This window comes from Balaenoptera ricei, chromosome 1 (genome assembly GCF_028023285.1).
Source record: "Balaenoptera ricei isolate mBalRic1 chromosome 1, mBalRic1.hap2, whole genome shotgun sequence".
NCBI lineage: Eukaryota > Metazoa > Chordata > Mammalia > Artiodactyla > Balaenopteridae > Balaenoptera > Balaenoptera ricei.
In genome coordinates, this window is record NC_082639.1 from 153591035 (window position 1) to 153605886 (window position 14852).

The following is a 14852-nucleotide window of genomic DNA, read 5'->3' on the forward strand; positions in this document are numbered from 1 at the left end:
ACACACACACACACACACACACACCCTATTCCCTGTTAGCCAAGGGAACCAGATATTAATTCTCTTTGTCAATGAAATAAATTGGAGTAATACATGACTTGATTTCTAAAAATTAAAACACACATGCACACACACACACACACACACACACACACACGTACATACTCTTTAGCCCTCAATATAGGAATGCTGATAGTGGATCATGCTTAATATTTCTTCCAGGACATGACTTTATAAGCCTGTTCACTCCAAATGCTGTGGCAGATACGTTTCGACCCTCCCACTTGTCGTGTCACTGTGCCCCTGACCCACTTCTATTTGGTGGTCTGTTTAGGCCAAGGTCAAATTTTATATTAGTCTGTTGCTGACGGAAGAGCATGATAATTCTCCAGGCCTTTATCGTTGTAAGTCTATAAACTGCAGTTCTGGCTGTAAGGGTCCAATCTAGATGGAAAATACACTGCCATGTGGCTGGATTATTCTCCTGACTTGACATTTCTTCTCGGAAGTTGTTCTCACATTGTGAGATTCCAGCAGGTCTGGCAGGGCTTTCAGTACAGTGCCTCGATTAGCATAAAGAGCCTTAAGAGTCTTGCTGGCCCAGGCTTGTGTAGAATTCACTTTTGAGATGGAATGGAAGGGTGGATAATGGAAAACCCCAGAAAATCCCCAGATAATTGCTTTTTGGCATAGCAATACGAGATGTTTTCCCACCATTAGATTAGACTTTTTAAAGTCAACTGTGCTCAGATTGTCTTTAAAATGGCTTTGTTTTCTCTCATCATGTTGTGCCTAACTTTGGGGCTTGGGAGTCGGGTGAGTGCATCCTAATGGTGACTCAGGAAGCCAGTTGGTGCCTAACATGTTCCCATAAATGACACACAAAGGGGAGAACACATGGGATCATTGGCGATAGACTATTTTAGCATCTGACACAAAGTAACTCCCCTTTGGCCCTGAGCGCATGTGATGGGCCCTGGGGATGCTCCCTGAACCCCCTCTTTTATTTAGTGTATCATTTCTTGTGACCCTTTTCGTGAATTATCCAGACCCCTGACTTCCTCATCTCCTCTTTCCTGTTCATCTTTTGGCTACTTCCCTTTCTCTCTGATAAAAAGTGCCCACAGGTGGCATGGAGCAAGGGATGAAGGCAAGCTAGGTTTGCTGTTTGGTAACGGCTCTGGGGTGTGTGCGCGCGCGCGTGTGTGTGTGTGTGTGTGTATGTGTGTGTGTGTGTGTAAAGGCTGAATGAGAGAGTAGGTGGGAATTCTTGGTTGAAATGAGACTCAGTGAGGCTCCAGGGGTTTCATTTCTTCCTTATCTCTTGCTTTTCTGGTACTTTGGATAATTGGGAGTAGGTTGCAGGGGTGTTTTTCTCTGTCCCATCCGCCCTTCTAAGCCAGGAGCCTTGGGCAAGTGGGTAGAGAAGAATTAGAGTGTAGGGCTCAGAGTTTTCTCTCTACATTGTTCACCCAAGGATGAGTCACCCCTCTTCTTTTCTCTCTTACCTCACTGAATCATCTCACATTAAAGGAGCAGATTCATTTTCAAAGATCCACTAAAGTAAATTTAGTATTTACTTGTAAATACAGAGTTAAAATTGAGCCAAGAGTGGACAATAAACAGAATGTAAAACTCCAGAGAAGATTTTTAAAGGCCAAAGATTTAGAATATTCAGGGCTGAAGGCTCCGGCAAGCTGTTGTAACTGCCAACCCTTCTCCAGGCGTCTTCATGCGGGATATATGTGAGGTGCTCTTGGGGAAGAAAAAGTGTAATGGATACAAGCCACAGGCCCCGTCTCCACCACCAATATTAACATCTTCTCTCTCGGCCCTTAGGATGACTGAAAGGTGATGAGTTAGTGACTTCTGCTTGAAGAAGCCATCCTAGGTTTTTGGTTATTTGTACATCAATAGGGAAAAGATCTGGGGCGGAAGACTTGAGGACACCTAGTCATTGTCGACATTGACCTGGTGGTCTCCTGTGTCCATTGATTGTTCTCTGCTGGATGTTGGGTTATGGCACCAGCTCCTCTAAGAGAATCTGTGACTCTTCAGATTAGGACAAGCCCGGCCTCATCGCCTCCTCACCAGGGCGAGGATACTTTAAGGAGTCCTGTGCAACTTCTGTTCCAAGTGGCTCAGCATGGTTTCCCAGGGAGGGGCCTGTAGGTCTGTCTTTCCTAGTATCTCTGGACTTACCCTGGGAGGAACTGGAATTCCAGCTCATCCCAGAACCATCTCTTTTGGCCTAGGGAGGATACAGGGATGTGTGGGCTAAAGCAGCCTAGCGGGGGACTCACCCCAGTTGAAACCAGTAGCCAATGAGGGCTCAAGCAAGGGAGATAGTGGTTGTGCTTACTGAGAATGGGGAAAGGACCCAGTAAATCCTTTTTAGCTGCTTGCTAGATTGCAAACTGCATTCCCATCCTTCTGTCCTTTTTTCCCTTTCATGCTTCCTCTTCCCCTCCTGCTCGCCCCCTCTCATTTTTCCTGATCATGTGATGCTTTTGATCTTCCCATGGCACCCCCAGCCCTGCCTCTGCCTGCCCTGTGGTGACGTTTATGACAGAGCTGGAAGAACCCTAAGCTAGGGGTTTCTTCATTTGAGCTCAGTTCACGGTTAAACTCCCAAATGGGATATAATTGGAAGGGTGGGTGCAGAAATACCTCCTAAAGCTTAACAGAGTTTGTAAAATGGGCTACTTATATTTTGGGGCTTTATGTCTACTGGAAACCCAGGTAGAAGTAGGACAATGAGAGAACACAATTTGTTCTTCATGCACATTTATTCAGCACACGCACTTACTGGGTGTCTTTGGGGTGTTTAGCCTTATGCTAGGTGCTGACCTTAAGGAAATGTGTAAGAGCCCCTGCTCATTACAGTCTGTTTGGAAGATAGGCAGACAGTAGGCAGACAGGTGAGCAAATAAGAACAATAAAGCCTAATCAGTGATCTAATAGAAGTCTGCCTAAGGCAAATGGGGCTACACAGGTCGGAGCAGGCAATTCTGCTAGGGTAGGGTGGTACCAGGGAAAGGCTTCCTTGAAGGCAGCTGCCTTATTTTCCTTGTGGAAAATGACCATGTGGCTTCCCTTAAGCAAGATCATCTTGAGCCGGATTCTCATTGGCTTATTCTCACCCAGTTGACCCTTTGGACAATAGGAAATTGATTTTTCCAGGAGTGTTTTTCCTGATGGCTCTGCTATGAGGGACATTGTTGGTCCAAATTGTACGTTCATATTCCACCAAACCCATTTGCTTCTCTTCTGTGTTTTCTTAAAATTTTTATTAAAGTATAGTTGATTTATAGTTAGTTTCAGGTATACAGCATAGTAATTCAGATATATATATCAATATATATATATTCTTTTTCAGATTCTTTTCCATTATAGGTTCTTACAAGATATTGAATATAGTTCCCTGTGCTATGCAGTAGGTCCTTGTTGTTTATCTATTTTATATATAGTAGTATGTATCTGTTAATCCCATGCTCCTAATTTATTCCTCTCCTCCTCTCCCCTTTGGTAACCATAAGTTTGTTTTCTATGTCTGTGAGTCTGTTTCTGTTTTGTAAATAAGTTCATCTGTATTATTTTTTTAGATTCCACATATAAGTGATATCATATACTTGTCTTTTTCAGTTTGACTGACTTTCTTCTGTGTTTTAAATCTCATTTCATGGCTGTCATTCCAGTCACCCAAACCAGGGACCCAGAGGCCACCTGGCTTGCCTCTTCTCTCCCTCTACAGCCATTGATTCTACCTCTGCAGCTGTTCTCAAGTCTCCCCTTGTCACCTGGCTCAGGCCATAGCACTGGTCCAGGCCCTCATGGTGTCTTGCCTGGGATTCTGACTGGTCTTCTATCTGTTAACCCCCCTCTGCCCTCTTTATAGTCCACTATCCACACTGCCATTTTGTCCTAAAATTCCCCTACTATATTTAAACTCTTTCATTGGATTCCCTTCAGGTTTCAGGTTGAAGTTCAAATTTCTTAACTTGCCATCTAGGTTGTTACCACCTAAGTTCTCCTCGGCCTGGCCCTTGACAACCTCTTTAGCATTACTTCAGGCCACTGCCTGCATCCTCCTCCCCTCTACGGGCCATGCCCCATTCATCTAGCTATTAAGAAGGTCTTACTCTTCACTGACATATTACCCTGTTTTAGGATTTTTCTGCCTTCATAGGTGCTGTTCCTTCTGTGTGGAATGTCTATCTTTTCCTTCCTGACTTCAACTAGCTCCTACTCATCTTTTAAAAGTTTGCTCTAGTGTCACCTCCTGTGGGAAGCCCTCCCTGACTGCCCAGCCTGGATTAGATATGCCTTCTCTGGACAGTCTTGGCCATAGCGTCCTCTACTCACCTGTTACAGAATTTAGCTTACTATATAATACTTTTTTATTTACTTATCAGTCTTCCCTACTAGAGTACAAGCTCTTTGAGGCCAGAGTCTGTGCCATTTTTCATTTTAGTATCCCCAGGATTTAGCACTGTGATGGTATTTACATAGTAGTTATGTTTAGAATTAATATGTGAATGAATGATGTTCTTTCATCTGGCTCAGCATGAGTCCTGTTATAAAGTGTCTATAGAGTCCAGAAAGGACAACATGGGGGTGGAGCTTGGGAAAGAACTTATTTCCTTCCTTCAGAATAGGCAGAGTCTGCCCATCCTGGTAGATTTCACACTGCCTGTCCATTTCCCAATCCAACACCCACTCGCCTTCCTGTGCCCTTCACTCAGCCACCTGAGAGCCAACTCTTTTAAGAGACACATTCTTGAAAATAGAATCAGGCCTAGAGTGAGGGGCTAGCCTGGGCCTGGGGAAGTGCCCTGAAGTCCAGGGATCTTTCTTTTCATTTTTTGTGCCATGTCATCTGATGGACCAGGGCCCTGAACCCTGCCAAGCAGGGTCTGGGATATCTGCCCTGCTAGCTCCCTCTTATCATTGGTACCAGAGTGTAGGTTGTGGTGGTAGTGGATGCGTAGGATTGAATGGAGTGGGGGGTGGTGTTTCAGAGCCCTTGCTGATGTTTGAGTGCACAACTGTTTTCTCGCCAGTTGAAAAATATACTTTCTGCTCCTCTTGAAAAACTTTGCAGAATTCAATTCCAGCTTTGTTTTCAGCTGAAGGAGAGCCTGACTCTGAAAGAGACTTTAAAAAATTCTAGTCCACAGTTCACACAAGCAAATTCCAGTGAACACTTTCATGAATGGCCCATTTGGGGAAGACGTCAAATACCCCTGGAGAGTCTGGGCTGTCCCCTCCTGTCAACATCAGTGGGAGTCCCCGCAGCCCGACCACCGTGAGCCTCTTTTCAAGGTGACCCATATCTCTGCTTAATGGCATTGGGATGGATGAAAATTCCACTATCTTTTATTAAAGCCTAGAACTTCTGGAATGAGATAAAAAGGAACTTGATTTGCTATTCTTTTACATTGACAAAATTTATACAGATCTTGATTCTTAAAGGTTGTGCAGAAAAAGGGCCATCACTCTGCTTGACCTCATTGTCCTCTGGATTCTGAGTCTGTCTTATAAATGTGCTCCAGGGTAAAATTTGGTAAATGAGATTTCTGCTGCAAGGCGCTGGCTACTTCTAAACTCTAAAGGACAAAAATCAAATTGCCTCGTCTTGCTTTTAGCTGTCATGTAAAAATAGTTGCTGTACCCCACATCCAGGTCTTTGGAGCTCCCTCGCCCCAAGCTTGGTTTTGAGAACCCCTACAGACTTTCAGGGGTCTCATGAGGCAATTGCCATGGTCATAACCTTGATGCAGATGGCTTATTGGACATTGGAATGGACGGTTGTCTTTGGGCATCTTTAAACTATTCCTCAAACATATTTAAATCTTAGTAAAGATCACTGGTACATCTTAGATTTTGGAGTATAGAGTGGTCTGGATTAGAAAAAGACCAGTGTTTTACTTTCCTTATAAAAGGAACTAGTCCAGAGGGCCAAGGAGGCCTCAAGACAGTCTTTGTTTTAGCCCACTAAACTTAGCCACTTTGTTTTACCAGGAAAATGCATCCTGCATTTAAGGCATGTAGATAGAGTATTTTAATTTCCACTTTACAGATGAGATCATTGAGGCCCAGATCATTTAAGCAGTTTGTTGGTGACCTCAAGCAGGCCGGAGGCAGAGATGGGATTTGTATCCAGACTTCTTTACTCTAAGTTCAGTACTCGGCTCTTTGCGTTTCTAGTTTTAAGGGGACCTACCTGCCATCAGCTGTCCTTCCCCCATCCTAGAGCAGACTAAAATCGACTAGTATTGTTTCCCCACCTGCCCACGGATTAAATTCATTTCTTATTCCCCTGGCTTTGGAGAAGGTAGTACATGGAACGGCCATTTGACTAGCTTGTCTAGTCATTTAAAACCCGAACCAGCTTAGTCTCTGCTAGGATCAGACGACAGGGGGCTTGGGAACAGCGTGAGCCATAAAGTCAGGGAAACATCTTGATTGCCTGGTGTTATCTGGCAGAAAAGCCTTGGGCCAGAGTGGGGAGATCTGGGTTCTAGACTCTTAGCTGCCTAGGCACTCTGTGCCTCGATTTCCCTAGTTGTAAAGCAGTGCTAAGACCTGCTGTACCTGCTTCACCAAGCTATGATTAGGGTCAAGTGAAAGTACAAGGGAAAAGTGCATCACTGCACAGATTTGAGCATGTCGAGGTGATTTTTGATCAGCGAATCTTGATTGCGAGGATGGCCGAGTGACTTGTGGATGTGCAGGAGGACATGGAGGGTGGGCGTCTGCTTCTGACAGGGTAACTCGTGGTATGAATGTCCGAGCACCTTCAGGACCTGGTTGAACCTGTCTCTCCTGTCTTCCACATGCTCCAGGCTGGGGGAAGTTTGCTCGGCTGACCAGAGCACTGACAAGCAGCAGGGGTGTCCTACAGCAGCTGGCTCCCAGCGTGCAAAAAGGCGAGAACGTCCACAAGCACTCCCGCCTGGCCGAGGTAAGGGCAAAGGTTTAGCTCAGCTTAACCCTCACTTCCATGGGGTCCCTGGGCTGAGAAAATGGTCCACAGTGAGTGTGATGGCTTGGAAGGGACCTTCAGGACCCCAGACTCTTGTCTTGGCTGGTCTATACACCACCATGTGTGACTTTGGGTAAGTGATCTAACTCCTGTTAGTTGTGTACTCTCAGATATGTAAGAGGAACTGCAAACAACTCCATTCAAAATTGGTTGAGATTACAGCTGTCAGCTGACTCTTTTGAAGGAGTAGGGAAGGAGCTAGAAGTGCTATATACATGAAGGGGGTTTTACTTATAAACCATAAACAATTTTGTTATTTGAGCAATACATACTATTATAGGAAAAGAAGATACAGGAAGCAAAGAGGAAGAAAATAAAGATCACCTAGAATCCCACTAACCAGATAACATTGTTATAATTTTTGTGGGCATGCCTTAACTCTTTTTTTGCATTTAAGAAATATTCTATTCCTAAAGCCTAAGAAATACATTTTTTCACATTAATGAAGTTGAGATGTATCTAAGAATCAATGTGTATATTTAAGGTGGGTTGTATTGCCTTTTCTTCATTTTATAAAGTTATGAACATCTTTCCAGGTTAATAAATATACTTAAAATTATTGCTGTTTCCATAACCTTTGTAGTAAGGAAAACTCATGGTGGTGGTATTCTCCCTTTTGCTGGCACAAGTGAGAGGCTGGGAATCCTGGACAAGATGTTTGATCAGGCTTAATGCACCCAAATTATTATTATCTGTCTTTGGTGGTCCTGCATCCAAATCACTGTTATCTCCCTTTGGTGGTGCCTGGCCTTTTTTTTTTTTTTTCCAACTAGACCAGGGTAGGACCAATTAAGAGCATTATACTTTCCATGTAGCAAATTTCCATCTTACCCAAAGATGACAGCGTTAGCTGTCTCTCTGCCTGGTGGTGGCCAGTCAGTTCCTGATCTGTGCTGAGATGACAGGGCACTTTCTGACCTGCCTCTTGGCTTCCATATCCCTGAGGGAGAAACTCCCAGCACGGTGCAGCTGACAGTGGGTGCTCTGCATATGTGCACCGAATGTTGAATGGGTTGAGTACAGAAGATGTCCTTATAGCAGCCAAAGGCTTCTGCCAGCAGTGGGAATGGGGGCATTCATTTGTGTCGTGTTAGAGAAGGTGAGATACTTGGATGATGGCAGCATCATTTTTGTCATGATGTGGGCTCACCTTGTGGTAGAAAGAATAATAAAGGAGGCCCTTCAGCTCACAGCCTGCACTTTCTCTGTCCCCGCTGCTTCTTTTGGTTAATGATGTTCCCTCCTCTCCTACTGCTCTCCACCTTACTCACTCTTATCCAGCCACATTCCTTGCTGTTCCTCTTATACACCAGGCTTGCTCTTCCCCCAGACTTTTGTGTTCTATTCCTTCACCAGCTGCAAGTCTTTGCTCAGATGTCATTTTCTCTATGTGGCTACCTCTGTCAGAGATACAAGAACTGGTAGGATATTTGTATGTTAAGAGATTGATTGTAAGGAGGTGGTCGTGGGGACTGGGGAAGTCCAGAATTCGTGGGGCAGCTTGGCCAACTGGAAACTCTTGGGAGGAGCTGGTGCTGAAGTCCCAGATGGAATTTCTTCTCAGGGAAACCTCAGTTTTGCTCTTAAAGCCTTTCAACTGATTAGATGAGGACCACCCAGATTATGGAGTATAATCTCCCTTCCTGCAAGTCAGCTGATTGTAGATGTTAATCACATCTACAGAATACTTTCACAGAAGCACTTAGTGTTTGATTGAACAACTGGGTACCATGGCCTAGCCAAGTTGACACATGAAACTAACCATTACAGTTTAATCCTTGTCAGTTCGGCACCTGTATACATTTCCTTAAACCATACTTAATCTCCAAATAAAAATAATAACAAAGTCATACTTCCATCTAACATGATCCAGTTATGTTGCATATTACCAAAACATACCAACCCTTTCCCCAGAAGAGGATGCAAAGTCCTCGGGTGAGATCTCCACGCCTTGATATCCTGCAACTTAAACAGTGTGATGTAAACTTAACTCTTAACATCTTATGTTAGATAATATGGGGATAAAAGAAGGAAGAAAATAAAAGTATTTGCCTTATCTATACACTATATACTATATATATACACACAATATATAGTGTATATATATATATACAAACATTAATAACAAAATAAGAAATACTCATTAACTTTTTTTTTTTTTAATTTTTATTTATTTATTTATTTTATTTTTGGCTCTGTTGGGTCTTCGTTTCTGTGCGAGGGCTTTCTCTAGTTGCGGCAAGCGGGGGCTACTCTTCATCGCGGTGCGCGGGCCTCTTACTGTCGCGGCCCCTCTTGTTGCGGAGCACAGGCTCCAGATGTGCAGGCTCAGTAGTTGTGGCTCACGGGCCCAGCTGCTCCGCGGCACGTGGGATCTTCCCAGACCAGGGCTCGAGCCCGTGTCCCCTGCATTAGCAGGCAGAGTCTCAACCACTGCGCCACCAGGGAAGCCCACTCATTAACTCTTAATCTTCTCCTTAACCTGCTCTACGTTATGCTCCACTTAACAGCTTCCAATATACTATACAGTTTACTTATTTATTGTGTTTATTGTTCACTGGTATATCCCAAGCCTTTAAAACAGTGTCCAGCACATAGTAGATGCTCAGCAGTAGTAAGTGTTTTTTTTTTCCTTAATTGATCGAATGGATGAAAGAATGGAAATGATGTTAGTGTTTTTGTCTAACTGTCTGGCATGAGTAGTTGCTCATTGATTGACAATATGAGGCAAATATCTGGGTCCCATCCCAGGGGCTACTAAATTTTAATTAACCTGGCTAGAGACTTATGGATTTTATTGATCTTTTCAAAGAACCAAACTTTTGGTTTGTGGATTTTCTCTAATGGTTTTCTGTTTCCAATTTCACTGATTTCTGCTCTAATTTTTAATTTTTTCTTCTGTTTAGTTTGGAATGAATTTACTCTTCTTTTCCTAGCTTCATAAGGTGGAAGCTTAGTTTATTGATTTTTGATCGTTCTTCTTTACTAATGTATGTGTTCAATCCTATAAATTTCCCTTTAAGCACTGCTTTCACTGCATCCCACAAATTTTGATAGGTTGTGTTTTCATTTTCATTTTGTTCAAAATATTTAAAAATTTCTCTTGAGATTTGTTCTTTGGTCCCAGGTGTTATATAGAAGTGTGTTGTTTAATCTCCAAGTATTTGGGGATTTTACAACTGTCTTTCTGTTATTGATTTCTGGTTTAATTCCGTTGTGATATGAGAGCAGACATTGTATGATTTCTATACTTTTAAATTTGTTAAGGTGTGTTTTATGGCCCAGTATGTGGTCTGTCTTGGTGAATGTTCCATGTGAGCTTGAGAAGAATGTATATTCTGCTACCATTGGATGAAGTAGTTCATAGATGTCCATTATATCCAGTTGATTGATGGTGTTGTTGAGTTCCACAACATCCTTACTGACTTTTTGCCTGCTGGATCTGCACATTTCCATTAGGGGGTGTTAATGTCTCCAGCTATAATAGTGGATTCATCTATTCTCCTTGTAGTTCTATCACTTTTTGCCTCATGTATTTTAATGCTCTGTTGTTTGCTGCATACTCATTAAGGACTGTTATGTCTTCTTGAAAAATTGACTCCTTTATCATTACATAATGCCATTCTTTATCCCTGATAACTTTTCTTGCTGTGAAGTCTGGTCTGTCAGGAATGAATATTGCAACTTCCACTTTCTTTTGCTTAACATGAGTATGTTAAATCTTTCTTCATCCTTTTGTTTTAATCTACATGTCTGTTTATATTTAAAGTGGGTTTCTTATCGACAACGTATAATTGGATCTTGTTTCTTGATCCACTTTGACAATCTGTGTCTTAATTGGCCTATTTACACCACTGACATTTAAAGTGATTATTGATATAGTTGGATTAATATTTACCGTATTTGTTGCTGGTTTTTATTTGTTGCCCTTGTTCTGTGTTCCTATTTTGTCTTCCACTTTTTTTCTGCCTTTTGTGGTTTTAACTGAGCATTTTATATAATTCTATATTTTCCCCTTCCTTAGCATATTATACTTTTTTTTACATTTTTTTAGTGGTTGCCCTAGAGTTTGCAGTATACATTTACAAGTAATCCAAGTCCACTTTCAAATACAGTGGTCCCTAGGTATCCACAGGGGAATATGTTCCAGGACCCCCACAGGTACCAAAATCCATGGATGCCCAAGTCTTTTATATAAAATGGCATGGTGTTTGCATATAAATTATTCACATCCTCTCATATACTTTAAATTATCTCTAGATTGCTTATAATACCTAATACAATGTAAACGCTATGTAAATAGTCGTAAATATAATGTAAATGTTATGTAAATAGTTGCTGGTGTGCAACAAATTCAGGTTTTGCTGTTTGGCACTTTCTGGAATTCTTTTTCTGAATATTTTGATCTGCACTTGGTTGAATCCACAGATGCAGAACCCATGGATTTAGAGGACTGACTGTAATACTGTACGTAGTGCTTCATGGGTAGTGCAAGTACCTTGTAATAAAATACTACTAATTCCTCTGTCCTGTCCATTGTGTCATTGCTGTGATTCATTTCACTTATTCATAAGCATACATAAGCGTATATATGTATACAGTATCAAATACATTGTTGCTGTTATTTTGAACAAACTGTTTGTTATCTGTTAGATCAATTAAGAATAAGAAAAACTGGGACTTCCCTGGTGGCGCAGTGATTAAGAGTCTGCCTGCCAATGTAGGGGACACGGGTTCAAGCCCTTGTCCGGGAAGATCCCACATGCCACGGAGCAACTAAGCCCGTGCGTCACAACTACTGAGCCTGAGCTCTAGAGCCCGCGAGCCACAACTACTGAGCCTGTGTGCCACAACTACTGAAGCCTGTGCGCCTAGAGCTCATGCTCCACAACAAGAGAAGCCACCTCAGTGAGAAGCCTATGCACCACAATGAAGGGTGGCCCCTACTCACCGCAACGAGAGAAAGCCCGCGCACAGCAATGAAAACCCAATGCAGCCAAAAATAAACAAAATTAAAAAAAAATTTTTAGGAATAAGAAAAATAAAAGTTTTTCTTTTACCTTCCCTTATTCCTTCTCCAGTGTTCCTCTTTTTCATTAAGTAGATCCAGTTTCTGACCTATATTATTTTCTTTCTCTCTGAAGAACTTCATTATAAATTTCTTGCAAGGCATTTCTGCTGGCAACAAATTCCCTCAATTTTTATCTGAGACATCTTTATTTATCCTTCACTTTTGGAAGATAATTTTGCAGGGTGCAGAATTCTAGGTTGGTGTTTGTTTTCTCAACACTTTAAATATTTCACTCTACTCTCTTCTTGTTTGTGTGGTTTCTGAGGAGACTTAGGATGTAATTCTTATCTTTGTTCCTAATAGGTTAGGTTTTTGGGGTTTTTTTCCCCCTCCAGATTCTTTCAGGAATTTTTGTTTGATTTTCTGCAGTTTGAATATGCTGTGCCTAAGTGTTTTTTCTTTTCTTTTCACTTATACTGCTTGGTGTTTTCTGAGCTTCCTGTATCTGTGGTTTGGTGTCTGACATGAATTTGGGGAAGTTATCAGTCATTATTGCTTCAAATATTTCTTCCATTTCTTTCTTTCCTCTCCTTCTGGTATTCCTATTCCACATGTGTTATACCTTTTATAGTTGTCCCACAGCCCTTGGACATTCTGTTTTATTTTTTGGTCCTTTTCTCTTTGCTTTTCAGTTTTGGAGGTCTCTATTGACATGTCCTCAAGCTCAGAAATTCATTCCTCTGCCATGTCCTGTCCACTAAGGAGCCCATCAAAGGCATTCTTTGTTTCTGTTATAGTATTTTTGATCTCTGGCATTTCTTTTTGGTTCTTTCTTAGAATTTCCATCTCTGCTTACATTGTCTGTCTGTTCTTGCATGCTGTCTATTTTACCCATTAGAGCCCTTAGCATATGAATCATAGTTTTTAAAATTTCTGGTCTGATAATTCCAGCATCCCTGCCATATCTGGTCTGGCTCTGTTTCTTCAAACTGTGTTTTTTGCCTTTTACTATGCCTTGCAACTTTTTGTTGAAATCTGGACATGATGTACTGGGTAAAAGGAACTAGGGTAAATAGGCTGTTAGTGTGGTATAAGATGTCAGGGGAGAGGAATCATTCTGTAGTCCCATGATTAGCTCACAGTATTTTAGTGAGCCTATGCCCCTGGGCTATGGACTTCACAAGTGCTTCTCAGTTCTTTCCCCATTTAGACCAAACAAGATGAGGCAGCATGGCCTGCAGTGGTGTATTTCTCTTTCCCTATGCCAGAAGCTAGAGCAATTGGGTATTTTTCTATCCTCACGTGAGTTAGGCTCTGATAAAACCCCCCAAATTAGGCTCAGGTTAACTAGTTTCTCCGGAGGGCAGGCCTTTTTAAGAGGAACAGAGTGCTGTGGTGTTTTTAAAAATGGTTACTTTTCTATTCCTCTTTCCAGGAGCATGGAGGTACTTTTCTCTGATTTTTACTGTGAGAATCTGGTGGAGCTCCTGCAAGTAAAACTCACAAATGTGCGAGGCCCCTGCCCATGACTGGGTCCCCCTAGAATTTTTAACTCTCAGATTTGTCCATGCTGAGCCTCTAGCAATTTGCTAGTTACAGTTTATGCTTTCCTGTCCGGTACTAGTTCTTGTGGAGGTTTCTGCTTCTGGGTTTTTCTGGCAAGTTGTGATTCTCTGTATTCACCTGTCTGTCTCTCCAATTTTTGGTGCAATAGTTTGCCCTCTGACCTCACCTCTTGTGTGGAACTAAGAAGAGTTGTTGATTTTTCAGTTTGTACAGCTTTTTACTTGTTAGGATGGGATGACAATTTCCAAGCTTCTTACAACCTGCACCAGAAATTGGAAGTTGGCTAGTAAGTTTTCAACAGAGAAAAATCTTTTCCCTGTCTAAAGCTTACAGCCAGTGTCCTGCTGAGTTTTCTCACTGGTAAATGCCATTGATCAAATGGAGATTGAGTAAGAGTATGGATGCCTCATTGAAACCTCTCCCGCCTCCAGGAAAAAAATTGACGCACTGCACAAGTGGCTGGGAATAGCAGTTTTGCCTTTCAATGGGTTGCACATGTGATTTTCAAGGCCCCTGTTTGAAGTCAGGCAATCTGGCTTTCGTCCTCACATTAGTCCTCTTGTCTCCCTCCTGGACTGATTCTAGAAAAGAAGGAAGCACGTACTGTGTGCCAGGATCTGTGCTGCTCATCTTCTCCTTTAATCCCCTAGACATCTTGGAGCAGTTTTATAGAGGGGGAACCTGGGGCACAGGGAAGTTCACTAACTTGTTTGTGGTTCACCTGGCAGTAAGTGGTGGACTCTGGATTGAGAACCAGGTTTATGTGACTCCAAACCCAACCTGTTTCCCATCTGGGGCACTTCCTTCTGAGCACTGTCTCTTTTTCCCAGCCCTCCGCTACTGCTTATACTAGGGTTACCATACCTTCCAGCTTTAGACCTGATAGGGGACCGTGGTCTCCCTCATCTCAGGATGGGACACCAAGTCCACTTCATCTGGCTATTCTTCAGCACTCCATCCTCTTCCCTCAGGCTAGTGTGAGCACTTGTTCTTTTGGAGGGCCAGTTTATTTTCAGATCTTAAATATATCTTATGTCATACATGTACCCTAATGTTCATGGCAGCACCATTTGCAATAGCCAAGACATGGAAGCAACCTAAATGTCCATCAACAGATGAATGGATAAAGAAGATGTGGTATACATATTTATAATGGAATACTATTCAGCCATAAAAAGAATGAAATAATGCCATTTGCAGCAACATGGATAGACCTAGAGATTATCG

General features: G+C 42.3%; 1 protein-coding gene across 2 annotated transcripts in view; it reads left to right on the plus strand.

Moving 5' to 3' along the window:
• KCNH1 (potassium voltage-gated channel subfamily H member 1) overlaps nucleotides 1-14852 on the plus strand; it is a 415212-nt gene that overhangs the window by 47871 nt on the left and 352489 nt on the right. For both annotated transcript variants that reach the window (XM_059904358.1, XM_059904366.1), the window contains exon 5: nucleotides 6849-6967. In XM_059904358.1, the coding sequence (XP_059760341.1) occupies nucleotides 6849-6967 (119 nt within the window). The remainder of the gene's footprint in view (nucleotides 1-6848; nucleotides 6968-14852) is intronic.